At 41.7% G+C, this 26,627-nt stretch overlaps 1 protein-coding gene across 3 annotated transcripts in view; it reads left to right on the top strand.

The window, feature by feature from the left end:
* IKZF3 (IKAROS family zinc finger 3) overlaps window positions 1–20,991 on the top strand; it is an 88,735-nt gene extending 67,744 nt beyond the window's left edge. For 2 of the 3 annotated variants that reach the window (XM_029927546.1, XM_029927547.1), the window contains 2 exons: window positions 7,056–7,172; window positions 18,223–20,991. In XM_029927546.1, the coding sequence (XP_029783406.1) occupies window positions 7,056–7,172; window positions 18,223–18,926 (821 nt within the window). In that variant the 3' untranslated portion in view covers window positions 18,927–20,991. Of the gene's footprint in view, window positions 1–6,606; window positions 6,942–7,055; window positions 7,173–18,222 lie in introns of those variants that run through there. The other variant, XM_029927549.1, reaches the window with a different exon arrangement.
* Window positions 20,992–26,627: the final 5,636 nt, after the last annotated feature.

The raw sequence follows: 26,627 nt of genomic DNA, 5'->3' as shown, positions 1-26,627 counted from the left end.
CCACCTTCTCTCTTAAATATAAATAAATATTAAAAAATTAAAGCATACAATTTAGTAGTTTTTAACATATTCACAAAGTTATACAACCATCACCACTAATTCCATAACCCTTTCCTCACTCTCAAAAGAAACCTTATACCCATTAGGAGTCATTCCCTCCTCCACCTCTCTTTAGCCCCTGCCAGCCACTGATCTACTTTCTGTCTCTATGGGTTTGCCTATTCTGAACATTTCCCATAATTAGAATCATACACTACATGGCCCTTTATGTCTGGCTTCTTTCACTTAGCATAATGTTTTCAGGGCTCATCCATGTTGTAGCATGTATCAGCACTTCATTCCTTCTTATGGCCAAATAATATTCCACAATATGGATTTATTGCATTTAAACAATCTATTCGTCAGTTAATAGACATTTGGTTTTTTTCCCACTTTGGGGAAATATGGCTTGATTAGCTATTTTTGAAGGTTTTATATTATCTGGTTAGTGAAATAAATATGGTAATACACATATAAGTACATACATATATGTATATATGTATGCCTGATTCTCTTGGAAGTAGGGGAAAAATCAGTACACTATCCCCTATGAGTAATAAGTTCAAAATTATTGATTTTAAAGTAAGATTACCATCTTATTTCCCATCTCCATAACTGTTTTTAGGAATTTCAAATTAGGAAAGTATCAAAAAAATATTTTAGTTATCTTCAGTGGTTTAAGGTGATTCAGGAAATGTTAAATACAGAGGTTGAGTTAATTTGCATTTCATAGGGTGGTTTTATGGATGCATGCAACAAACTTTAAGTCTCAGCGAAAACAATAAAGGGTTAACTAACTCAGCAAGTTTTTTTCTGTTTGTTTGTTTAAAACATATATGTTGTCATGGTGGTTTCATGTTATAAAATGTTTAAAGTCAGTTTAATCAAGTATACTAAATACTGCATGTCAGTCAATATATTATTCTCTTTTATATTTCAAATAGTTTCCATGATCTTTCCTGAATTCCAAGATGTAAATATTTTTTTAAAAACCTTATTTTGTAAGTGTATTTATATTTTTTAGTAATCTCTACACCCAACATGGGGCTCAAACCCACAACCCTAAGACCAAGGGTCATGGGCTCTTCTGAGTGAGCAGCCAGGTGCCCCCAAAACATAAAGAATGTTTATCCACACAAGCCAGTCCTTTTTTTTGGGGTGGGGGGGTGTTGAGAGAGAGAATGCAAGCAGGGAAGAGAGAGAGAAAGAATCTTTAAAAAAATTTTTTTTTAATGTTTATTTATTTTTGAGAGAGAGAAAGACAGAGCATGAGCAGGGGAGGCACAGAGAGAAGGAGACACAGACTCTGAAGCAGGCTCCAGGCTCTGAGCTGTGAGCACAGAGCCTGATGTGGGGCTCAAACTCATGGAATGCAAGATCATGACCTGAGCCAAAGTTGGATGCTTAACCGACCAAGCCACCCAGGTACCCTGAAAGGAGAGAGAGAGAGAGAAAGAGAGAGAGAGAGAGAGAGAGAGCACATGAATCTTAAGCAGGCTCCATGCTGGGCATCCCATGACCATGAGATCATGACCTGAGCTGAAATCAAGAGTTGGATGCTTAACCACTGAGCCACCCGGTGCCATACCAAACCTTTAATTATTGCCACTGCTCCCTATATGGTTTTCATTTCTGTTTCCTTCTTAAAATTGGGAGTCCCAGTCTGGATATCATGTTTCATTCTTAACCTAACCAACATAGTATCACCAGTGGTACATCTTAACCCTTCATCCCTAGCTTTTAAAGTAATGATAATAGTAATATGCTACTTTGGATATAGCATTTATTCATCAAGTACTTATCTTTTTAAGTTTATTTATTTATTTTGAGAGCAAGAGAGAGAGAGAAAGAGAGTGTGAGTGGGGGAGGAGCAGAGAGAGAGAGAGAAAATCTGAGGTTGCTCCACACTGTCAGCACAGAGCCCAACAGGGGGCTTGATCTCATGAATCGTGAGATCATGACCTGAGCCAAAATCAAGAGTTGGATGCTTAACCAATTGAGTCTTCCAGGCATCCCCATCAAGTGCTTATTATAAATTGAAGTGCAGCCTAGTGTAAGACCCAAGCTTTGAGACAGACCTGCTCCCATCAGTAAGCAGATCTTTATGGAAACAGAACAGATAAAAAGACCTTGGACTGGAGACCAGTTTGCAAAAGAATGTCGTGTTGGGTAATAGGACTTTGGCCTCACTAATCATTTTTTAAAATTATTATTCAGATAGCATTTGTTGGATTCTCTCTGTGCCAGAGCCGTGGCAGAGCTGTTTGTAAAAATGAGTGAAAATTTAGCCCCTGTCCTTAGAGAAATCACAATCCAACAAGGCAATGGTCATTTGATCTATTAATATAATACAAAGATCTAATAGAGGCACATATGATACTGCTACTTCAGGCCAAGTTTTTACACCAGACCTCATGAGTGACATCATCAAGATAATCCAATTCTGCTGTCTTAATGGAATGTATATGAAAAAAAAATAGAGAAGAGCATGGATTTCATTTTCTCATTAGCTTGATTCTTATTCCAGAAAGGGACTAACAGCTGGTATAGAGATTCATTTAGCCTCATTTCACACAAATTATGAGTACTTGGAACGGGACATATTTTTGTATGACAATGAGTTCTAGCAATAACAAGATTTTTAAAGTAATTGAATAATTATATTTATTTATGAATAGGAGTCACAACCTTTTATCTTCACTCTCATTGTTTCAGCTGAGCCAATACAAGCATGAGAGTTTTAGAATAAACTTACATTTTTGCCAAGTAGCAGACCAAAGAAAAGTTTAAATGTTTAAAAGTTGATTTTCCTAACCGATTTTTCTTCGTAAAAAGTGATACTATCTCACAGGTAGTATTCATTATACTTGCTCAAAAAGGCAACAATTTTATGTAGCTTTTTTTGTTAGAACCTGCCTCAGTCTTTGATAGCAATCTTTTTTTAGACATTTCTTGTTACACAATAACACCTCTTTGTTCCACTGTCCATTAGCTACTTACTGACCACACCAGAGAAGAGACAGGAAGCAATGCCTCTTATTTGAGCTCCATTTAAGACTTTAAGATCAAATGAAAGATTTTGAACAAACACAAAAACACAGCCAAATGCACAGTTAAATCTGCATTCACTTTGAGATAGAAATTGCATCATGGAAATAGTTAACTGAAAGTCAGACAATTAGGACTTGTGTGGAGATTAAAGGTAGAAACCTGTTCCGTAATTATGACTTCATATTAGTTTTATTATTTATTTTCTCAACATGTCTTTAAAATCATTTTGCTAATGAAAATTGGTACATCCACTATGTAGTAGGCAAGTGACATGAAGGGTTGATCCAGAATTACAGCCCTACCCCTATGCGCACTCATGAACCAAGTGTGTAAATTGCTTTGCCACCATCCTATATTCCCTGCACCCACCCACCCCCTTGCAACATTAAACTGCCAAACACCACCCAGGAACGGATTTCCTATTTCATCATTTAAACCCATTATCTTGTCCCCTTACTATCTTGCCAAACTGGTTTCCCTCCACTTACATTTTTGAGACATGATGTGGCAAGATAACAAGTCTAGACTATATAAATAGACAGTTGGGTCTTCAAGTTGAAGCTGAGGACCAAAAGCCAGGGGTCCTCTTTGTTTGCTTTTCAGAGTACTACCTAAACTCCTTGTAATCCCAGAGACACCCTGTAACCGCAGAACATTTCTTTGTGTATTAGAGAGCGGCCATTCTGAGGTATTGCAGAGCACGTGTCCGATAACTACAAGGCAAAAGGCCAGCAGTTTGGGAAGAAAGAGTGCAGCGCGTTCATTTGAAGTGTTAATCTTTGCCTAGTTTGCCGATTTGAGAACTGTTAACTCAGTAAAGATGAACATAATCTCTAGAGCATGTTCACATGTCCAGTGGCGGTTGGGATCTTGGAGTTGCTATTTTGAATGAACAAGCCAGGGAGAGGGTTTTGTGGGGATGGAAGCCCTCTAGAATCCTTGAGAAGATTTCTTTCACTCTAACCAGAGTTGTGGGAATGGGAAAGTCTCCACCCATGTCCCCAATTATCTGTCCATCCACACACTTCAGAATGTCATCTTTTTAAATGTCAGGCATTTGGCCACTGGTTTACAGAGTAAGATTTATCTAGAAATGACTGTCAAGAGGAGCTTGGTGAGTAACCAGGAATAAAAGATGATGTTATCTCAGAAGGTTGCCATTTAGTGATATGCCCTCATTACGTTATTTAGGTCATGTATCCCCACTCTAACATCCTCCCGAAATATAGAGGATATTTAGCATGTGTCCTTAGAAAGCTGCTTGTGGTAATTGATAGTGATTAGGTAAAATGTAGACAGTGACTGCTGAGAGCTGAATGGGAACACGAGGCTGGCTACATAATGCTTACCATGAATCCTAGGGCTGAAGGCACAGATCTCTGGGGAATGACTGGTCCATTAGAGGACTGACTGAAGACACCAATAGAAACAGGGGTAAAATGGGGATGGAGTTAAAAATTCCCACAGGACTGTTTTTCATTCCCCTTTCATTATAAATCTTTCTGATAATAATACAGCGTTGGGGGTGGGGTAGGGGCTGGTGTGGATTTAATCCTCCCAAAGTTGCTCAAACCAGAATGAATGTTCCCAGTCAAAGCACCCTTAGCTGCTCCTAAGAAAAAGCCTCATTATAACAGCCTCAGGAACTGATTTCAAATCCCAGGCCTTTTTCTTTCATCTCTTTGCTCTTGGGGCTCTGGGTAGTGCCACATCTGGTGGTGGTTTGTGTGAAAGGAAATAATATATATAATAGTTTCCTGTTTGGTCATTTAAACCTATTCCTGTGCTGGACAGAATTTGACCCACTTCACTTAGTGGCAAAGTGTCCTGTCGCTGAACTGCCCACTATTTATAACAGCCAGCCAGCCAAAGTGACAATGTTTTACCACCAGCCCCAAAGCGGCCCAGGCCCTTACTCTGACCCTTATTGTTTTCATTGACAAGAATAATGCTGTTAATAGCTTAAACCAGAGACTGGGACTTATTTCTTTGGAGCATATAATTACATTTGATAGGAAACTCACAAAGTCTAGTAAATATGGTCATCATCCTCTTCTCTTAATCCTTTTTGAAGCCAGATTCCATTTTATTCCTGGATTTTAAAAACCTTGAGCTTATAATTTATTGTGTAATGACTGGCAACCAAAAACAAAGACATACTAGTAACACAATGAAACACATTTGGTATTTTGAATTCTCTTTTTCTAATTTGGCTTTAGTTTACTTGCCTTGGCCATAATTGGCAGTATGCCCTGGAAGATTTTCTCTTTTGTTTACTTGCAGAGGTGGCCAATTTCCTTCTCTCTGAGCATGCCAGTTTGTGGTACTGAATGTCTGAAAGATCATGGATTTTGTGACATTATTTCTGTATATTAGAATCTCTTCACACAGCAAACCACAGAATGAGCACTGACCATCCCTAAATCTGTGCATGTATTTGATAAGAAAAAAATCCATTCTGCAACCATCACTTGCTTTTTACTCTAGTCTCTTAAACTAGTTTCAATTTCTTCTTCCTTAGAGACATTAGAAATGTATGGATACATCATTTTAGTTCACATCTCCTGAAATGCTTATGATAAAACAGAGAAAAGTGTTTGTAGTAACACAATATGATTGTGGAGGACAGGAGTGAGCAAACTGTGACCCTTGGATCAAATGTAGCCAGCAGACTGTGTACACAGGTTTTTACATTTTTAAAGGGTGGTGGGTTGGAGGGAAAATCAAAGAATATGGAACAAAGACTATATGTGTCCCACAAAGTTGAAAATATTTGCTATCTGGCCCTTTACAGAAAAGTGTTCTGATCTATAGCTCGAGCTAGCATCATTTGCTAAAGTTTAAAGCCTTACATCTAGATCTGCTGGTATCTCTTTGAACTTTAGACATGGACTTTTATGAAACACTACCTGCTGTACCTGGGCAAATTATACTATCCTTATTCCAACTTACTATTTAATTGATTAGATATTAGTACTATCTATATATTCTAATGGTTTTCAGTTCTGGCTGCATTTTAAAATCATCTGAAGAGCTTCAAAAATACTGTTGCCAGGGTGCCTGCACCAGATACCCCTGATTTTAGGATCTGAAGGGGAAGCTGGGCATAGGTGTTTCCTACATTCTTTTCAGCTGATTCTAGTGTTCAGGGAGGTCTGAGAACCACAGGCCTACACCATTTAGGGGTCTATTCATGGATTAACAACTAGACCATATTCTTAGGCAGTTTTTATTTACATTGTTCATTAGAAATATAATAAAGATGCATTATACAAATTGCTCTTTAATTTCAAGACAGAAGTATTGCTCAGGGAAATTCTGAGACAATTTTGAAATGTGAGGAGCATATGAAACAGATAATGCAGAGCCCAGAGAAATAGAATTTAAAAGATAGGAACTGAAAGGAACATGCTGGAAAAAAAGAAAAGAAAAGAAAAAAAACACTCAGAATTTCAATACACAAATCACTGAGTAGATTTCTTGCTGTCTGGGTAAGTGTATCTATTTTCAAAAGTGCTATTAACATAAACAGAACAGTAAATCTGGGGCACCATGCTTTTTTTTTAAAGTTGTTTAGAAGAATTATATCAGTCTGCAGGTGTCACACGCAGTTACTCAGAATCAGAAAGAAGGCTGATCGGGGGTTAGAAGATCTCCATCTATCTATCTTTTTGCAACCAACCACGTCCAGGCTGTTTATTTAATACTTCCTCTTGCTAATGAAGATACTGGTTGGGGATGGGTCGGGCTTTCCCATCTCGGCATAAGACTGCAAGATTTGAACGTGCCCCAGTGCTGGCTTCACTGACCACAGCAGGTACCCCAGGCAAGAATCTGAGCAGTAATAACAGGTAACAACAGAGTGTGCATCAGGCGTCTGATACTTTTCCTTCCAGTTGATTTCCTTTTCTCCTCATTTACCTCTGTGTTCTTTTCCCTCTTCTTTTTACATTTTTCCAAACCAGCAAGTGCAGAGGCAAGACACATCAAAGCAGAGATGGGAAGTGAAAGAGCTCTCGTTCTGGACAGATTAGCAAGCAATGTGGCAAAACGAAAAAGCTCAATGCCTCAGAAATTCATCGGTAAGAATTTTTTTCCTGCTGTTGTTAGCAGATAGTTTAAACGAGATAACATAGGATGCTTATATATTACACAGGCCCTTCCTAGCTTAATCTCTGTTAAAATAAGGTAATTGGTTTTCCATTGTACACTTTTATTCTTCATGCTTCATTTTGATAACTAGGGCAAATAGAATAAGATGTTTTAACTGAATAATCTTAACTCCTGAAGATGGAAGTATTTGATATCCAATTTCCTAAATGGAGTTGGTATTAAAAATGCTGTTCCTTCCTCTTTATTCTGAATGACATATGTTGCATGACAGTGTTTGTGCAATTGACACCAGTAAGATGTTTGAGATAGCATTTCTATAACCTTTTGTAATTATATTTTACAAGTTAGTTCTGTAATTGTGCCCAAAATTTTTTCCGTGCTCTAAAACTTATTGCCATTCTTTCTTGAATTTGATTGAGGACTAGCTTTAAGAGAATGTGGTTGGGAAAACATAGATTTAAATAACAAGGGTGGATTCAATCATTTGTCTTACAGGAGTTAATTTTTATGCCATTGGTTTTCACATTGTCAAACAATGCAGCAGAATGAGATGGCTAAGAAGTAATTATGTTCATTAATGTGTTAGGACTGCTGAACAGCAGAGATGTTTTGCCCAACTCTCCCAGATGTTTACATAAATATGACCATGGTATTTAAAATAGAACTGTATTTGTGAAGAGGGCAGCTGAATTGAATGTATCAGTTTTGCTATAAATTGAAATTCAGTGATACTGAACAAAAATAGTTGTCACACAAAAATAGACCTCCCTCAACACCAGTAAAATTTTAGAAAACTGTCATTCTGTTTTTCCAAAGCTACTTGCTGCTATTGATTTCTCACTACAGTCCTTATTCTTTCCAATAGCTTTTATAGATATTACGTACCTGCCTGGTTTTTAAATCTGGTTAAATTTTATTATGGTCTAGGTCACTTTTTATAGGCAGATATTTTATGTGAATTATAGAGATTTATTGAAAGAACTAATGTATTTCAATATTACCTAGCTTTGTATGTACACTTATTTAGGTACTTATGCCTTATTTATTTTATTTTGATTGCTGAAAAGTTTTTGTATCCTTTTAATCATTTTAAGAATTGTGTCAGACTGGGGCGCCTGGGTGGCTCAGTTGGTTAAGCGTCCAACTTCGGCTCAGGTCATGATCTCACGGTTCGTGGGTTCGAGCCCCACACCCGGCTCTGTGCTGACAGCTAGCTCAGAGCCTGGAGCCTGTCTTTGGATTCTGTGTCTCCTTCTCTCTCTGACCCTACCCTGATTGTGCTGTCTCTCTCTGTCTCTCAAAAATTAAAAAGAAGAGGATTGTGTCAGACTAAAGTTGGTGCATTTTGGTTTAGAGAGACACACACACCCAACCCCCATTACCATTGTCCGCCTCCCTGATGAGAAATGTCAGGGGGCATTGTAATGACTTTCATGTGGAGTTTAGGAGCAGTGGATCAGTTGTGATTCCAAGAAGCAGTCTTAAGATGTTGCTCATATATCTTTTGAGCTTGACTCCTGTGAAGAAGTTCTGCCTGGAGTCAGAACAAAAGGAAAATATAGTTTGTTATTCTATGAGTGTAATTTACCTTATAATTTATTTTGGGGAAAGTTTTAACTCTAGAAATGGCTGTACTTGATGTGGAGAGGGACATGGAGAGAAATGGGGAAGAAAAAAATGTAAAGTGATGCAATTTCAATCCAATTATAGTCAATGCGTTTTTGTCTAAGAGAACTAAAATATGAGAGAAGGTGCTTAGTCCTTGTAGCTGCCCTACACCAAAAGTTGAGCCAAGACCCTACTTAATATTATAAGAAATATAATAAAAATTGTTTTGGGCATTTTCATGGGTTTAAGAAAACACATTTCCTATGTCTAGTTCCATGCCACTCGGCTTGTTACATCAGGGATCTGTTCCATTTGTTACCCTCGTGACCAGAGGATTTCCACTCCTTCATTTCCAAACTTCTTGAGAGATTCTTATGGGTGCTGATTTCTCTCATCTTCGGAACTATCATGTTCTTTCTATGCTGGAATCAGGAAACCCAGTAGAGTTAGCTCTTGATTTGAGCTGAGGTAGGAACTTCAAGGCCATGAATAACTGGGGGAAATTTTGTTTGGTAAATTGTGGTATGTAGCACAGCAGGAAGAACATTGGATTTGAAGCCAAATGACCCAGGTTCCGATTCTAGCTCAGTCATTTCTTAACTGTGTGTGTTTAGACAAATCATATAACCTTTCTGGGCCTCTGTTTATTCATCTGTGAAATGAGGAGACTGAATAGGTGATGAAGTGATCAGGAAGGTCCCTCCCAGCTCTATCATTCTACAAGTCAGTGAGATGAATTAGCAAAGGCTGCAGTTATGAATACCACTTTGTGTTTATAAGCCCATATGTATAGCTTCAGATAACTGTTCTCTCAAGACTGTACAGACAAGGTGTTTATGTTATGAACCATATCAGATATTTTAGTTCTTGTTGTTTTTTTAGGAAGGTGTGGCTAAATCTGAGAATCTATCAAACAGCTGCATTTGGCCAATATTCATATATTTTACTGAGGACATTACTACTTGTTATTTGCTCTTTCCTCCATTCATTCATCAGGAAATGGGGATAGCACTCCTGCCATATCCATGATGTTCTTGTTTCTAAGCCCTGTTCTAATCTGCTAGCATCAGCTTATATCCTGAACCTTCCCTTTAGAGATTTTTTTTAATGTTTATTTATTTTTGAGAGAGAGTGTGAGTAGAGGAGGGCAGAGAGACACAGAATACAAAGTAGGCCCTAGGCTCTGAGCCATCAGCACAGAGCCCAACACGGGGCTCAAACCCATGAACTGTGAGATTATGACCTGAGCTGAAGTTGACGCTCAACTGACTGAGCCATCCAGATGCCCCGAGATTGTTTTTCAATAAAGGGTTTCCTTTATTTATTGAATCATTTAATGGAATCAACCTTTTTGATTGATATCGGGGAAAGAAAAGGAACATTTGACACCTCAGTGTATGGGATAAAGAACTACAGAACATACAGGGTTAATGCTTTTTCTCCTCTTCTGTCCTGTCTCCTGTATTTCCTCTCCAAGGCACCATTTTCTGAAAAGATTCAGCTGCCAGGGAAATGGCAAAGGGTAAAGTGTGAAGGAAGAATGAGTCACTCCCTTTAATCCTTGTTGACAGTTGCACAGCATTCAGACCAACCTTTGCTTCCCTGACCTCTTGAACTATGAGAGTTAAGGTGAAATTATACCATCAGGGCAGCCTGTTACTTTCCCAGTAGGCTAGAGATAATCACCAATAGGTAGCATCTTTCATCCATTAGAGATGAACTGAGGGAGAGAGACAGATTGGGTTAAGTCCAAGTGCATTTAGAAACACAAAGGAGGTGCCTGAGTGGCTCAGTCAGGTAAGCGTCCAACTTTGGCTCAGGTCATGATCTATTTGTGAGTTCGAGCCCCACATTGGGCTCTGTGCTGACAGCCCAGAACCTGGAGCCCACTTCAGATTATGTGTCTCCCTCTTTCTGCCCCTCCTCTGCTTGTGCTGTATCTTTCTCTCTCTCTCTCTCTCTCTCTCTCTCTCTCTCTCTCTCTCTCTCTCTGTGTCTCTCTCAAAAATAAATAACATTAAATTAAAAAAAAAAGAAACACAAAGCATGCCTATATTGAAGCATAAAAGTAAAATTAAATTGCCCACATAGGAGAAAAATAAAATAATTTCTTTTCTAATTCTCTAAGATGTTTTGTTTCACTTTCTGCAAGATAAGACATAAATCAACACACATTCATTAGAAATCAGCATCTTTACATCATCAAAATAATTCTTAATTGCTCTTTTCGAAGGACACGAAGGCCTCACTTCTAGCACCTAACCCTTTTAAGAGTTGTCCTTTCTCTGCATCTTATCCTCCTGTTATAAACTTGTTTGAATAGACTTCTAACTAGGCCATCTTCAAATACTTGGCTCAAAATAGAGGCCAGATTTCTCTGGAGGGAGGAGGAAAATGACTATATTTCTGCATATTTCTTTTCCTGATTTTCATTCTTTCTCCAAAAACAGATGTGTTATTCCCACCAAAGTGGTTACCATAGCATCTCCTTATTATTTTTAATTTTATGTATTACTTTATTAAAGGAAGTTTTCATGTTGAAAAGAACATGAAAACAGATCTCACTCAGCCGCGGTAAACATTCTGGTGAGGTTTTGACACTTCAACAAACACCATCGATTCTCCCTGTGAAGTAACTAATGAGAAATTGTCTGCTTTGGTTAACAGAGCGACAGGAAGCAGTTTGAATACTCGTATCTAACAGCAAAAAGTATCTTCTCCCACCCCTTCCCAAAGGCTGAAATCTATAATCCTATAAACATTACAAAATCATAGCATTTTAGAGCTTGAAGGGATATCAGGAATGCCCAGCGAGTTCTGTCACCAGGGAAGGAGAAAGAATTGGAGAGATGGAGAGATGCAGCCAGTAGGTAACAGAGCAGGTCAGGGCCGAGGCCTAAAACGTGCTGCAGCCCAAGGCCTTCCTTCCCTGGGAGGTCACCCTGAGCAGCGCTTGTCATGTGTGCTACACCAAGGCTTTGGACAGGGAGGAGGGTAGCCACTGAAAGCTGGTGGAAGAAAAAACCCCTGAAGAAAAGCAACCATTCTCCCTTGGGGGTGTCTTTTCTTGAGAAAAGAAATCTCCTGGTGACTCCTTTAGGACCAATGACATCCAAATAGCACCCCTCACAGAGGACAAGGCTTCTCCAGCAACAAAACATAGTATCCACCTCAGTTTTCCTCACTGCCACCCCCACCACTCTCTCTCTGTTTCTCCCCTTCTTGCCTGTTCTGTGGCTCCCCGCCGCTTTCCTCCTCCTGGAAGATATGTTAGTCACTTCAGTCTCTTCTCATTTAGATTGAGATCAGAGCCATCATCTCATTAGATATTCCACTTACCCTACTTAACTGCCCCCTATCCTTTTCTGGGCAAGTGCTTGCAGTAAGAGTAAGCAATAATATGCATGGGATATGTATGAAGGCAGCGGCAAATACATTTCAATGACTTGAAGAAGCTTCAAAAGAAAACCTGAATATTTCACATCACCCCCCATGATGACTATAATAGTGGAAATGTGTTCTTTTTCTAAAGTTCAAATCATTCCCCCATCTTCAAAAAAACCTTTCAGTGGTTTCCCAATGGAATAAAATCTGAACCGCCCAGGTGTTCCGAGCCTTGCACAATCTGTCTCCAAGTTACCTTTTCTCATTTTATCATTTCAGCCAAGTAATCTTTTAATTCAGCCACAATGAACTACTCCCACTTCTGTGTAATACTTTCCCTCTTGCGTGTAATGGTTTTGTCCATGCTGTCTTTCTGGAATACCCTCACTCACACCTGCCCTTAGAAGTACACATGGTCTGGAGTGCCTGGGTGGCTCTGTTGGTTAAGCATCTGACTTCAGCTTGGGTCATGATCTTGCAGTTTGTGGGTTTGAACCCTGTATCAGGCTCTGTGCTGACCTCTCAGAGCCTGAAGCCTGCTTCAGATTCTGTGTCTCCCTCTCTCTCTGCCCCTCCCCTCTCATGCTCTGCCTCTATCTCCCTCTCTCAAAAATAAAAATAAACATTAAAAACAAAGTAGGTGCCTGGGTGTTTCAGTCAGTTAAGTTTCTGATTTCGGCTCAGGTCATGATCTCTCAATTCTTGAGTTCAAGCCCCTCATCGGGCTCTCTCTTGTCAGCAGTGAGTCTGCTTAGGATTTTCCCCCTTCTCCTCCCCGACTCTTGTGCTCTCACTTGTGTGGTACTCTCTCTCTCAAAATAAATAAATAAACAAACTTTTTTTTTAAAAAGTACACATGGTCTACATTCACATAGTCTCCTGAGTTCTCTCTCTATTCTGTTCTCCCCCTGCACTCAAGGCAAGGTCAACAGTCAATGTTTGGTGATATATAGAACTGTCTCCACCACGATCACTGCCACCACCTCAGATAACAAGGAGACTTTAACATACAGGGACACCTGGGTGGCTCAGTCAGTTAAGCATCCAACTTCTGCTCAGGTCATGATATCACAGTGAATTGGAGCCCAGCATCAGGCTCTGCTGACAGCTCAGAGCTTGGAGCCTGCTTCAGATTCTGTGTCTCCCTCTCTCTCTGGCCCTCCTCTGCTTGTACTCTCTCTCTCTCTCTCTCAGAAATAAATAAACATTTTTAAAAGTTTTTAATTAAAAAATAATAGATTAATATTTGTCCCACATCACGTGGCATATTTGAGAAACCATCTGTATTTTTCTCTTTACTCTCTTGACTACTGTATGCTTTGTATTAGAGGTACTGATTTGTAATGAAATTGCATAAATGCTGAATCTCCTATTGGACTGCAATTATGTTTATATTCCTCAAAGCACCTAACATCGTGTGAGGCTAATAATAATAATAATAATAATAATAAATGATCTACCACTTATTGAGTGTTTACATATGTCAGGCATTCTGTTACACACTTACATCATTAGGATTGCATCCTAGTTCTCCATTTACCGACTAACCGACCTTGGCAAGTTAACCTGTATGTAGGTAAGGTTCTTCATCTGACTGAGAGATGCTAATTCACCTTAGGCAAATGAAACAATATACAAAAAGTACCTAGAACAGCACTGGATATATAGTAAGGGCTTAGTAAATAGTAGCTATTCCTTTTAGTATTATATATAAGTCACCGTGCTTGGTGGTATGAAGTATAAGACGCAGAAGTAAACAGATTAGGGTGGTGGATCTTGCCTCGCCCCGAAGGCAGAGATCTAAATCCCTGTGCTCAGCTAAGGTCCCTCTTAGCTCTAGGCTATGATTCTGTACTTTCAAGTTGGCACTTAGACCAACAAGCATACGCCCTCACCACATTGCAGCAATTCAGGTCAGGCAGTTGCTCAGTTTAGAGTTACCAAAGCTTAGATGGTAGGGATTGAGGGATTGACACCTTCAAAAGGAAACACGGGTAAGTAATGGCCCAACCAGAAAGCCTTGGTTCCTAAACTCAGAACTTGTTGCTGCTACTTGTACTTTCATCAGAAGGAAACCTCTAATTCAGCCTGAAGCTGCTATCATTAATCATTCAAAGGTGTGGTACGATTTTGACTACAAGCTGGACTAGAGGTTCCGTGCAGGTTTGGGAGAAGTTACACTCTTGTGGTTTGACTAACCTTTTTTATGAGTATGTTACTAAAGAAACGTGAGCTGTTGGCTTTTCAATTACTGTAGCTTACCCCTTCTGAGTTTCATACACATTGAGTCATCGTGTCTACAGGTGACTGATAATCATCTGCACTACTCAAGTTACCGTAACTCAGAGATGAGGGGACCTGATGATTGCAGTTGCGTGCACGTGAAGATCTGAGGCTCTCCCGTCTTCACAGTGAACAATGGTCTGCGTTAACCACAGAACTCAGTCACATATTTCCCCTCATCCAAGGGTTTATTTCCCTCTTACTGTTTTGCCTCTTACAACTTTAGCACTCAGCTGTTTTCTGACAGGTGCTGCAGGTGGTATAGACTCTGAAACTGTAGGCCTTGTTCAGTAAAGCGAACTCTCAGGAGAAAGGATAAAAGGAGAGTTTATGATGTGCCTGCCCCACCCCGGAAACTTTCTGGAACCTCTCGTTAGGTGAAAAGATAAAAAGATTCTCACGGACCCCTGGTATCTGGGGAGTTCAGTAGACCCAGCCACACTGGAAAATCATCGATGACCTTGAAAAGGCCAGGAAACCAAAGTTCATCATTTCTGTGTTACGTTCAGAAGATTGAATATTTGTGACCTTAGCTGGCTTTCATGCTTTCCACATCATTCTTTCAAACAGCTTTGATCAAAGATATATTCAATCTGGAAGTTGAAAATAAGAACCTTGATGACCTTGGCAAACATTTACTTTTCTGTTGCTTTTTATTGAGTGGCCAAGTCAGGGTGTTTTTCTTTGCATATTTTTTTTTCTCTCAGGTATTTGTCTAGAAACTATCAGGTTGGCCTTAAGGTAGTGACAAATCCATCTGATTCCATTAGATCTCCTAGCTGCTCTTTCTGGCTCCCATTTCTCACTGTTCTGGTCTATCTTACACTTTGCTGTTCATTAATATCCTGAAAATAAAATTTTGACACAGCTTCCCTTGCTCAACGGCATGTAGCAGTTTGCTCTTTGTTCAAATCCAAATCCAAATGCAGAATGCCCATCATTTGGTTTCACCATGTGTTATCTTTTTTCAGTATCTCTCCAAATGTGGAATGAAAAATGCCAGGAGGCCCCTGGGGCAAGAAAATTATTTGGTTTTTTAGTTCCCTCTCAATCTTCCTAATTATACCAAAGGAAAAAGGTTTAGACTTATTTTGATGTTAGTTTTCATTAACACTAATCTCACACTTGGCAATCTCTGTTTTTAACAAAAGAGGGGGTCTTTGTTTCCTAGTCACCATATCTGATCAAAACTTAAATAAAAGGCTCTATTTCATTGTCTTTATTTTTCATCATTACCTTCTATTTGTGGTAAGGGATTCTAGTTTCCCATTTATGTTAGTGATATAAAGTTTACTTAAGAAGCAAACTCGTGGGGTGCCTGAGTGGCTCCACCGGTTAAGTGTAAGACAGGCTTAGGTCATGATCTCATGGTTCATGTTTTTGAATCCTGCATTGGGCTCTTTGCTGACAGCTCAGAGCCTGGAGCCTGCTTCAGATTCTGTGTCTCTGTCTCTCTGTTCCTCGCCTGCTTCTCTCTCTCTCTCAAAAAGTAAACAAACATTGAAAAGAAAAAGAAAGCTCAGGGCAGCTGGGTGACTCAGTCAGTTAGGCATCCACTTCTTGATTTCAGCTCAGATCATGATCTCAGGTTTGTGAGATCAAGCCCCACATCAAGCTCCACACTGCTAGAGCAGAGCCTGCTTGGGATTCTCTCTCTCCCTCACTCCCTCTCTCTCCCTCCCCTGCTGGCACACGAGCACATGTACTTTCTCTCCCCTTCAAAATAAATAAACATTTTTTAAAGAAAATTCGTTTTAGCAAAAAAAAAGAGAGCGAGAGAAAGAAAAGGTGAGCTGATTCCAACAAAACAAAAACTCCTAACATTTACCAAGTGGTTTCTACATACTAGGCATTTTTCTAAGCATTTCCCAATGATACAATTATTATCCCAATTATACACAAGGATATGGAGCCATAGACACGTTAAGTAGCTCGCCCAAGGTCACACAAAGGGTAACCAATGAGCCAACATCAGATCCAGTCCCACCTGGCCTATTGCCCATGCACTCAACCACCACACTGCCCTGAGGTGTCAGTATTGCAGAATGTGAGAGAATAAGTGAAGTTTGAGAAATGCTCTATTTCATTCTTCCTGATAGAGCTACAGCCAGACTCTTGTACTTACTCTTCCCTGCTTGTGTCCTGTGTAGTCCCACTTCTCTGCCTTCTGTCATGCTTCTCCCTCAATTAGGATGTTTCATCAACCTCTCTGAAAAGCTACGTCATACCAGTTCATCAAGACCCTTCTCAAAATCTGGGTTTTCTGAGAATGCTTTCCCTGCCTCAGGTACTCTTGAAACATCTTGCACTTAAATGTTTTGCACTTAAATACACAATTTCTACCAAACTGCCTTACCCTTTCCTTATAATTCTTTTTACAGAAGACATGTTACTGCCCTACTTAACTGCCTCAAATGTGACATTTAGAATAAAATCAAAGACCTCCATAGAGCAGCGCTGTCCTTTCACAACTCCTAACATTTCTTTTTCTCCAATCCCATGCATACAAGTCTTGTTTCTCTCCCATGGGTTTGGAGACAGCTCAAGAACAGAAACCGGTTCTTCCAATTCTTTTGTTTTCTGGAATTCTTTCATTATTGGACCCTTTACTGTATGGCAGGGACAAGCTTTGGAACCATAACATGCCTAGGGAATGTTACGGAAGAGAGGATCTGGTTCAGCAAATCTCCCCAGAATCTAGTATCTGCAGAATAAAAAATACCTTAGCCTCACTTTCAGTGCTTGACACAGCCTCTCCGTTCTCTCTTCCCTCTACCAGCCGCTCACCGCTGAGACACATCTGCCATCACTGCAGACCCCGCTCCTGCCTTCCCTGTGGCCAGAGAGCCTCTGTTTTCTAACACACCACACCCACACCCCAAAGGTGGCTAAACTCTGTTTTCAGAATTTCTCAGCAGTTTGACAGGAGCAGTAGGACAGGGTGACCACAAATACATTTTTCAGTTAAATGTGAGATAGGTCCTAATGATCACCTGTGTATCAATGATACATATTTTTCCAAGCAAAAGAATAACATACTTTATGAAAGGAACAAAGACCGTGATCTTTCATCACAAAAGATGAAACTTCCTTTTTTTTCTAAAACTTTCTACATTTGAAGTTCACTTACTTAAATCTCAGTCTGGTGATGATTTGTTTGGGGAGTGGTAAGTTGGAGGTTTGGGGGCTACTTTTTCTGCCCCCATAGCTATTTAAAAAGCTGAAGAGGCCAATTGCTGAGCGTCCCCACCATTTACAGCACTTCCGTTCCCCTGGCTCCCTAGTATGACAAGCAGAAAATTACAAGCAAAATAAGGGTTTGGGAATTGATTGGGTGGTAAGAGTGTGGAAACAGCAGAGAGGCCGTGCTCCTGCACAACCATAGCTCCCCAGCCTCCTGTGAACCCTGCCCCCCCCCGCCCCCGTCCTCCTGCTCCTTTTCCTCTTCTGTTATTCAGTGCTCCCTCTGATGTGAGCAGTGGAAACAGCTCATGATGTAGCCTCAACAACGTTTCTGACACTCCCTTTTGTCTGCTGGCTTAATTTATTTGGACTGTCCAAATATGTGCTGTCAGCCACTGTCCTTTGAGACTTCAACACCCCGTGGAGCCATTCTCCCTGGGCTGGGTGTTCTTGAGCAGGTAGCGCGTCCTTCCTCCCTTTTCAGGGACTCTGGAAAATCATTTTACAAACTCCCTGCCTATGTGTTCTTTATCTTATAATTCTTTCTTTCGCTTGTTCTAGGTGAGAAGCGCCACTGCTTTGACGTCGGTTATAATCCTGGCTATATGTACGAGAAAGAGAGTGAGATGATACAGACCCGGATGATGGACCAAGCCATCAATAACGCCATCAGCTATCTAGGTGCGGAAGCCCTGCGCCCCTTAGTCCAGACACCAGCTGCTCCCACCTCCGAGATGGTTCCAGTTATCAGCAGCATGTATCCCATAGCCCTCACCCGTGCCGAGATGCCAAATGGTGCCCCCCAGGACCTGGAAAAGAAGAATGTCCACCTGCCAGAGAAGAGCCTGCCTTCCGAAAGAGGCCTCTCCCCCAACAATAGTGGCCATGACTCCACGGACACCGATAGCAACCATGAAGAACGACAGAATCACATCTACCAGCAAAATCACATGGTCCCTCCCCGGATCCGCAATGGGATGCCACTTCTGAAGGAAGTCCCCCGCTCTTATGAACTCCTCAAGCCCCCACCCATCTGTCCAAGAGACTCCATCAAAGTGATCAACAAAGAAGGGGAGGTGATGGATGTGTTTCGGTGTGACCACTGTCGAGTCCTCTTCCTGGATTATGTGATGTTCACTATTCACATGGGTTGCCACGGCTTTCGTGACCCTTTTGAGTGTAACATGTGTGGATATCGAAGCCATGATCGGTATGAGTTCTCATCTCACATAGCCAGAGGAGAGCACAGAGCCATGCTGAAGTGAGCATCTGGTCCCCAAGATGATTTACGCCTGAGCATTTAGCATCATTTGTAAAAATCGACACTCCACATAACAAATTATTCCCCAAACTCATTTCCAAACTCCTTTCCATACCATTTTTAGTATCCAAATGGTCATGTTCACATGGGCAACAGGAAAATGCTGTCTTCACCCAGAAATTGTTTGCAGATCTATCATGTTATCATTTTTGTGAAAGCTTTGTTTTTTCATCAGGGACTTGAATTTTTATGATATTTAAAAGCCAGTGAAGTATTTGGTCATTATCTTTTGCAGCAATGGAACAAGCAGTCCTTGGGGTTTGTTGCCAGTCAAGAGAGTCCCCCAGTTGTGCTGCAAGAGACATTCTTTCTAAGATACATAGAGAAATCAGCCATATGCAGAAAAGCCCTTTGGTCAGATGCCCAGGTCCACAAAGCAGAAGAGCTCACCAGCTAACCTGGCTCGGAAGCCATGCCCTTCTGTACTTAACATAAGCTGAAAGTCTAGGATATAATCTCCTCATCCCAAATTATACTCTAATGGTAAGGAAAAGAACAGCCATAAAATAAGTATCTGCTACCAATAACTAAAGACTCAAGTCTCTAGGCAACAGACCCATTTCTTAGCACACAAGGAGGAAAAAAAAAATCAAGTCATCCAACGATACTTCTGTTTCTACCCTTTGACCTTCCCATCATCAATTGAACATTGCTTTGGGTTGAACCAGTCATGTAAAGGGGAAATCCTACACCAGAAGAACTGATGGCTTTAAACATAGACCATCACTGAAACTCCAGGAAGTTGTCCGCTTTGAACAATGGCATCCATTTCCTGTGATCAAGACTGGCAGACCTGGGCTCTAAGGGGAAATGGTTTAGAAGTACCATGGGGCAGGGAGAGGGGTGGGTAACGACCTGAAAGTTCTTGGTCTCCTTCACGGAGCATTAGTATACAGACACTCACCAAGGATTCCTTTTTTTGACAAAAAACCACCAAAGAATCAAAAAAGAGTGACAATCTCCTCCTCCCCATAGGAGAGGAATCAGGCACAGACATCATGCATGTTGTTTGGTCTGTGATGAACTTTCTGACGGGGTGAGGAGCGGGCAGCTCTGCTGACAGATTCTTCTCTATCAAGCAGGGTGGGTTTCTCGCTCCATTTTAAGTGGAGCTGCTGTATGCCCCGAAAACTCCTGAAAGATCTTGATTCTGCAGATATATCGTCGGCTTTATCATCTATTATGGGAGATATGCTATCAGGGGAAAGTGCAGGGATAATTGTAAAATTCGTACTGCAACAGGGGTCACAAAATCTGTGTGCGAATTCCATATTGGCTGCTAATTAGCTGTATGACTTTGGGCAAATCACTTAACTCTTAAAACTAAGTTTCTTCAACCATACAGTAAGAGTTGGGTTTAGACATTCTCTAAGGTCCCTTTCAGCTTTAAACGTATGTGATTATGCTGCAACCACAGTTACTTTTTAGACCTCTTAATGTATGACTATTAAGCAAAAGAGTATGTATATGAATGTCTGTTTCACATTGCTTTGGTGTGAAAATGGTAGTGCTGTTAAATTTTTCCTTTAACCATTGAATAGTTGTGAATGTGAAGAAGATGGTGGGGAGGAACAAAAAACAGGAAGGTATTTTGATCTTGCCCCAAAGCATATACCCAAAGTGGCACCTGCAGCTGCTTGCCAAAGCCTCTCTCTCTCTCTCTCTCTCTCTCTCTCTCTCTCTCTCTCTCCTTCTTAAGAACTGGTGTTAGTTAAAAATAAATTCTGCTTCCAGGGACAACTTCATGGAAGCTAGTTACAAATTAAGAGTCAGCTTTGTGCACCTTTCCACCAGAGCCAAGAATCTTCAATTCCTGGTAGATTAGTGTTTTATATATCTGCCTTGATATTTCGAAAGGGCTTAGGCATTAGACTCCAACTCAACTAATTTACGTGCTACCAGTAATTAAAATGTTCCACCTCAGACTGCACAAATGGCTTATCCTTCTTTGTAGCATGGCATCTGTCTCAGGGGGAAAAAAAAAAAGACTGTCAAATTCCATGTAACAGTCCCAACATGTTTGAGATTTCAGCTAAGAGACTAGAACGTATTTCAGTGCGTAATCTTCAGCACATCACTGTATTTCTGTAATCCTAGACTTGGAGCTACACCAGGTTGCTTACACCCATTGTGGCCAAGGAGCTACTTATTACACCCTTGAAATGCCACACATCCTATTGACTCTTCAGGGGACAAAAGAAAGAGAATATGGAAGCAAGAATTAGTAGGAGAGAAAGCTAGGGAAAGCAAGCATTTCCACCAGATTAGTGGTGGAGAAGCCAACTCTTGCACCTTAAGATAGTGAAAGACGCCCATCCCACTAACCTGGGGACTTTTTTGAAACTATGACCCTCATTTTCCCTGTGACCAATAGATTTTCTGAATGATTTCTATTCTTCTGAGGTCAGTCTTCTGAGTGGGGTGACCACTCAGAATTGCTACTTTCACTGTAGCATTCTGGGCCTAGATTGGGGTACACCGAGTCCAGAGAAGGTGTATATGTGTCTTAAAGTCGGACCAGGTAATATGTAGTGGTGGTTGTTACCACACAGGTGAATGTTTCCTTCCGTAGGCACTCCTTATACCAATTAATGTCCCTGCCCACCGCTTGCTGGTGGTGGGAGGAGAGGGTGAAGGAGAATCTCGGCAAGACTGCTTAGTGAGAAAGGCAGAGTCAGGATTCACATCCGACCTTGTTGGACAGTGTGGTCCTACAGCAGCCTCAGACAGCACATTTCCTTTCTCAGCCAGAGTCCCTTTGAACATGAGCCTTGTGGGACTTTGCTTACCTTCACTTCCCACCACACACGCAGGAGGCCATGATCTGAGGAACAACCAGCCCCATGGAAAGGTCCCTTGCAGCCAAGGTGACAGAATTGGGGTGAAGCAGAAAGGGAAGAGAACTGGCTCTCCAGATGTTCCTTATCACCACTTGGATTGTTGCACAGGTACTTCCTAACGACGTAGAACTAAACAGAAGTATCTCCCCCATTACCCTCCACCACCACCAGGGACAGAAAGACATTAATAAATCTGTCAGTCTTGGGATGCCTGGGTGGCTCAGTCGGTTGAGGATCCAACTCTTGGTGTCGGCTCAGGTCATGATCTAGCAGTTTGAGAGTTCAAGCCCTGCGTCAGGCTCCACTCTGACAGCCTGCTTGGGATGTCTCTCTCCCTCTCTCTCTGCCTCTCCCCTGCTCATTCTCTCTGTCTCTTTTGAAATAAATAAAAAATAAACTTTAAAAAATATTTTTAGTAACTAAATCTACCAGTCTTTAGATTCTTTAAGTCATTCTCCCTAAAAGATATTTGCCTTGACACAAATAAGCTGATCTTATGCCTTGTTACCCATTCTGAGCTGTTCCTGACTCAGCTTCTGACTTTGTCAGTGACAAAATTTCTCACCTTTCAAATTCAGCACTTAACATTTGCTAGGCCCATACTCATAATGGTGGCCCAGATATAAAATGACCTCAGATTTCTTTTGCAAAGAAAAAAGTTTGAAAACACAAAATTTTGCTTAGTTGAAACACTGTGTTATGAACAAATCTCACACCGACATGAAGTTTTTCCAAGTACTCTCTGTATCACTATTCTTATCCTCCTCCTCTGCTTTTTCCCCTCTGATAAATGTGAGGTTTAGCATGTTTTAAGGGAAAAAGCAGTACTGCTGATAAATATCCCAGAACTGGCGGTAAGACTGTAATGGAAATGTTAAATGCTTAGAGTCCTAACTTTAAAATGTCACCCACAAAGAACAGGTCTGTAAGTCTCCAATGGAGATTTGGAAACCTCAGGCCACTCAAGATTTGAATCCTCAGAGATAGCCAATCTCTTTCACAAGGACTTGAAATTGAGATTTATGAGCTCAAGAAGAGAAAAGAAAAGGGAGTGATGAAAATTTTGTCCCAGAAAATAGCATCAGGTTGTGCAGAAGAGATATACAGTGATACTTCTTGTCCTTTAAAGAACTGGGAGCTAATTTTTTCGGTTCAGACAGAGGACAGTTCTGAGAACTCTACAGGCAGAGTTCAGAAAGACAGAATGGATTTGGGACTTGAGTGCCTGTAAAGAAGATAATTTTGTCCTGAAACCAAAGGTTAGAACTGGGCCACCGTAGGAAAAGGATTCTGTTCTCGAAAGGACTGACTGGTTCTGTGAATGATCAGTGAACCCAGGGCTGGATACTGCTGCCTCCAAGGACCGTGGACTCGGAAGAGCCTGGAAGAGAAGTGTAAGCTTGAGACTTACATGGGCTCAGAATACAAAACCGCAGCTCCGTTCACCCCGCTGTAGATCGCGTGTGCCCCACCACGCCGTCAACATGATAAGCAGGTCTCTGCACTTTGAAAAAGCTGAATGCCACTTTCCTCCGAATATACACGAGTGGACTGCCAACTATGGATATTGAATGAGCTGTTATTTGAAAATGGAATGTCAATGTTTTGATTAAAAAATGTAAAGACAGGATATCTACCTCCCAAGGATGTTATGAAGCTTTATGTAATTTGTGTATGGGGTGATGCTACTGTTTTTTTGGGGGGGGGGATTATGTTGAATGGTTATAAATTGTCCACTATGTGTTCTGTATGTGGATTTAAAGACATAGAGATATTCCAAGATCATACTAGGACCACCGTTCAGTAATTCAGTGGCCAGTGGAGACATATGATCTCCAGCAAAGTCTCCTTCATGCTCTTTTAATCCATAAGAGTAAAGAATATGCTGAACATTAAAACCAATATGAGTTAACCACATGCTGCAGACAATTCATGGCACTGCAGCCAGGAAAGTAGAATGCCTCTGCTCCCTCCCTGTCTCAGGACCTCTGCACTGTTAACTCCCCAGGTGACTCAGTCTCCTCAAATGGTCCTCACCGTCCATCTCCCTACCGACCCTGCTCTAGAAAGCCTGGAGAGCCGTCCCATAATGTAACGCCCCTTCTCCCAAGCCTGTGCCACACATCTGTGGGGCCTAGCTTCAGAATCTGAAGCTGCTTTTCTTCTTCCTCTCATAAAAAGACTGAGAACAAACATTTTAAACTGTTAAGAAAATGGAGCAGCATTAAAAATGATCCCATTGTCAGTGACTCACTCATACAAGGACTTTTCCAGGTTAGCAGACAAAACCCTTGTTGGTGGGACTGCTTCTGTGGGTTCACAGAAACCAGATTACTGTGGGTTGCAAAGAATTAGCAGGTCATTTGAAAAGCAGACATCCCTTCACCCAGACTGTGGTTTTGCATGCTCAGGTTCTCAGTCTGTGAGCTTTGGTGAGGGATCATTTTGGCTACTGGAAAAACCATAGGTTATTTTTAATTTCTAGTTGCCAAAGCCACCACATGTGTGGTCTGTGGATGACCCTTGTCTGCAGAATGACAGGGGAAGAAGGAAACCCGGTTTGGGGGTTCAAGGGGGCTCCGAGTGGCCTTCCCCCCAGGAGGAAGGGAGGAAGCCCTTGCCGAGTGGTTTTGACACGGCCTGTGCTCACAGCATTCTCTCGGGGTTTCTCAGAAATGCCCTCCCTGCCCAGCAGTGACCTTCCCTCCTAACTCCTCTCAGGTTTTACCCAGAGTCCAACTCTTTCAGAGCACTGTAAGGTGCCCTACTCTTCTGTAACAACTGTTGAAAGAAAGTCAGCTTCTGAAATGTAGCAATGCTAATCGTGCCAGAACCATAACGAGTGCATCGTCACATAAAAAAAAAAAAAAGGCCCTGCTAATAGTTTTCAAGGTTTCTTTATCATGTTTGATTTTTACACTGAAAAATAAAAAAAAAAATACTGGTGTGTTTAAAATTAGTCATTGTGCATGCCTATCATTTATAGTTGTCAGAAAATGGAAGGGCTTAAATCTGCCTCTGGGACTATTTTCTTAATTTAGTGCCTGTGGCTATTTCTTAAGTCCAAGTACCAAGGTAAATGAAATTATCACTGAAATAAGACATCTATTCTGATGCCTTCCTGAACCTGTCATTGGCATCCTGTTGCTGGCCCCCATGCCCCTATACTGGGGTTCTGGTTCCACTGGCCCTTAGTTCACTAAGGGGATGGAGGAGGTTGGGGCCTGGATTTGGCTGACTCAGCACTGCAGGGTCTCCCAGTGCCAAGACACAGCTCTGCCCTTGTTCCCAGCAGGGGTTCTTTCTAGAAGATAGGCAGGCCTAGCTTTTTCACTGCTAGGGTCTCAGAAACATCCACCTTGGGAAATTCAAGTACAGTTACTAGACTCAGCCACACTTACATTTTCAAGGTTTTATTTTTTAAGTCTTATTTATTATTTTGAGAGAGAGAGAGCAGGGGAGGGCAGAGAGAGAGAGAGAGAGAGAGAGAGAGAGAATCCCAAGCAGGCTCCACACTGTCAGCACAGAGCCCGACTCAGGGCTTGAACCCATGAACCGTGAGATCATGACCTGAGCCAAAATCAAGAGTCCAAGGCTTAACTGACTAAGCCAAGATTTTATTTTTAAGTAATCCCTACACCCAACATGAGCCTCAAACTTACAACCCCAAGATCAAGAGTCTCATGCTCCCCCGAGTCAGCCAGGCACCCCAGCTGCATTTAAAAATAGTCTTAAGATATTTGGAGGCTCATATCTAAGGTGCTGGGGAGAAAGTCCTAGGAGAATGGCACAGAGATTATTCAGCTTTCTCACAGTCTTGGTATCTTCTGGTCTTTCTTAGAAAAGACTGGGAGGTGATCTGGCATTCTGCTCAGCCTCTTCCAAAACACCTTCCCTTTCCCCTCCTCTGTGAGAGAGGCAGAAAGAAGCCTTTTCTGAAGTTTAGGGTCAGCAAAGGTGGGGCCAGGTTGCTGGCAGCTTCCTCTGGCTCTACAGTCGGCACCATCTCCTTCCCTGCAGCACCAAACTGTTTGGAAGGTTTCCAGCAGGTTTTGCAGTCTCAGCACTAAGGGAAGGGAGAAAGGAATTGTGTCGCAGCCTGCCTTTGTATTATTACATTAAATACTTTGAAAAGTGGTCTCTGGGTCGCTGAGTAGTATGTGGCCTCCTCCTCCCCACTGCCTCCCCAAAGCAGGAGCAGCTCAGAGAGAAAGGGAGACCAGGAGACCCCTTCCCACTTGCCAGTGAGCAGTGGAGAGCACTGTGCAGCTGGCTGGGGCTGGGCTTGGGGCTGGATGGGCTTCCAGCCTAAGGACAGTTTCCTTTCCTAATTCTTGGAGCTAATATGACACTTTAGAGGGTGGTAGGCCTAGCAGAGGAGGCCACCCCACACCTGCACCTGCCTCCTTCCCCTCCCCCATCACTCAGCACAACCAGGCCATTCACACCGCCTGGCGCCTGCGGTGCCCAAACTTCCACCTGCAGGCAACTGTCATCCAAGGGCAGACAAGGGGACAAGGACCTGTGTCTCTCCCCTTGCCTCTCATTCCCTAGCACCCAGAGTTCGAGGAAGAATGGAGATGAGATCTCTGGGAAGGCCAGGAATGATGAGGAATGGTGAAGGAGCACACTGGGCCCAGGACACAAGTTCTGGCTGCAGAACATTCCCGGTCAGACAGTCGTTTGCATAAAAGCCAAAAGCCACTGCACCTGGGGTGGGAGGCCCTCTGGGGAGGTACTCCCTGGCTTGGGGGAGAGGGGGAAGGAAGGTGTCATGGAAAGTCCCTGAAGGACACGGGGTGTTG

The sequence above is a fragment of the Suricata suricatta genome, chromosome 17 (genome assembly GCF_006229205.1).
Source record: "Suricata suricatta isolate VVHF042 chromosome 17, meerkat_22Aug2017_6uvM2_HiC, whole genome shotgun sequence".
Lineage (NCBI taxonomy): Eukaryota > Metazoa > Chordata > Mammalia > Carnivora > Herpestidae > Suricata > Suricata suricatta.
The sequence above is the reverse complement of the archived record's forward strand: the minus strand, read 5'-3'. Positions and strand labels throughout refer to the sequence as shown.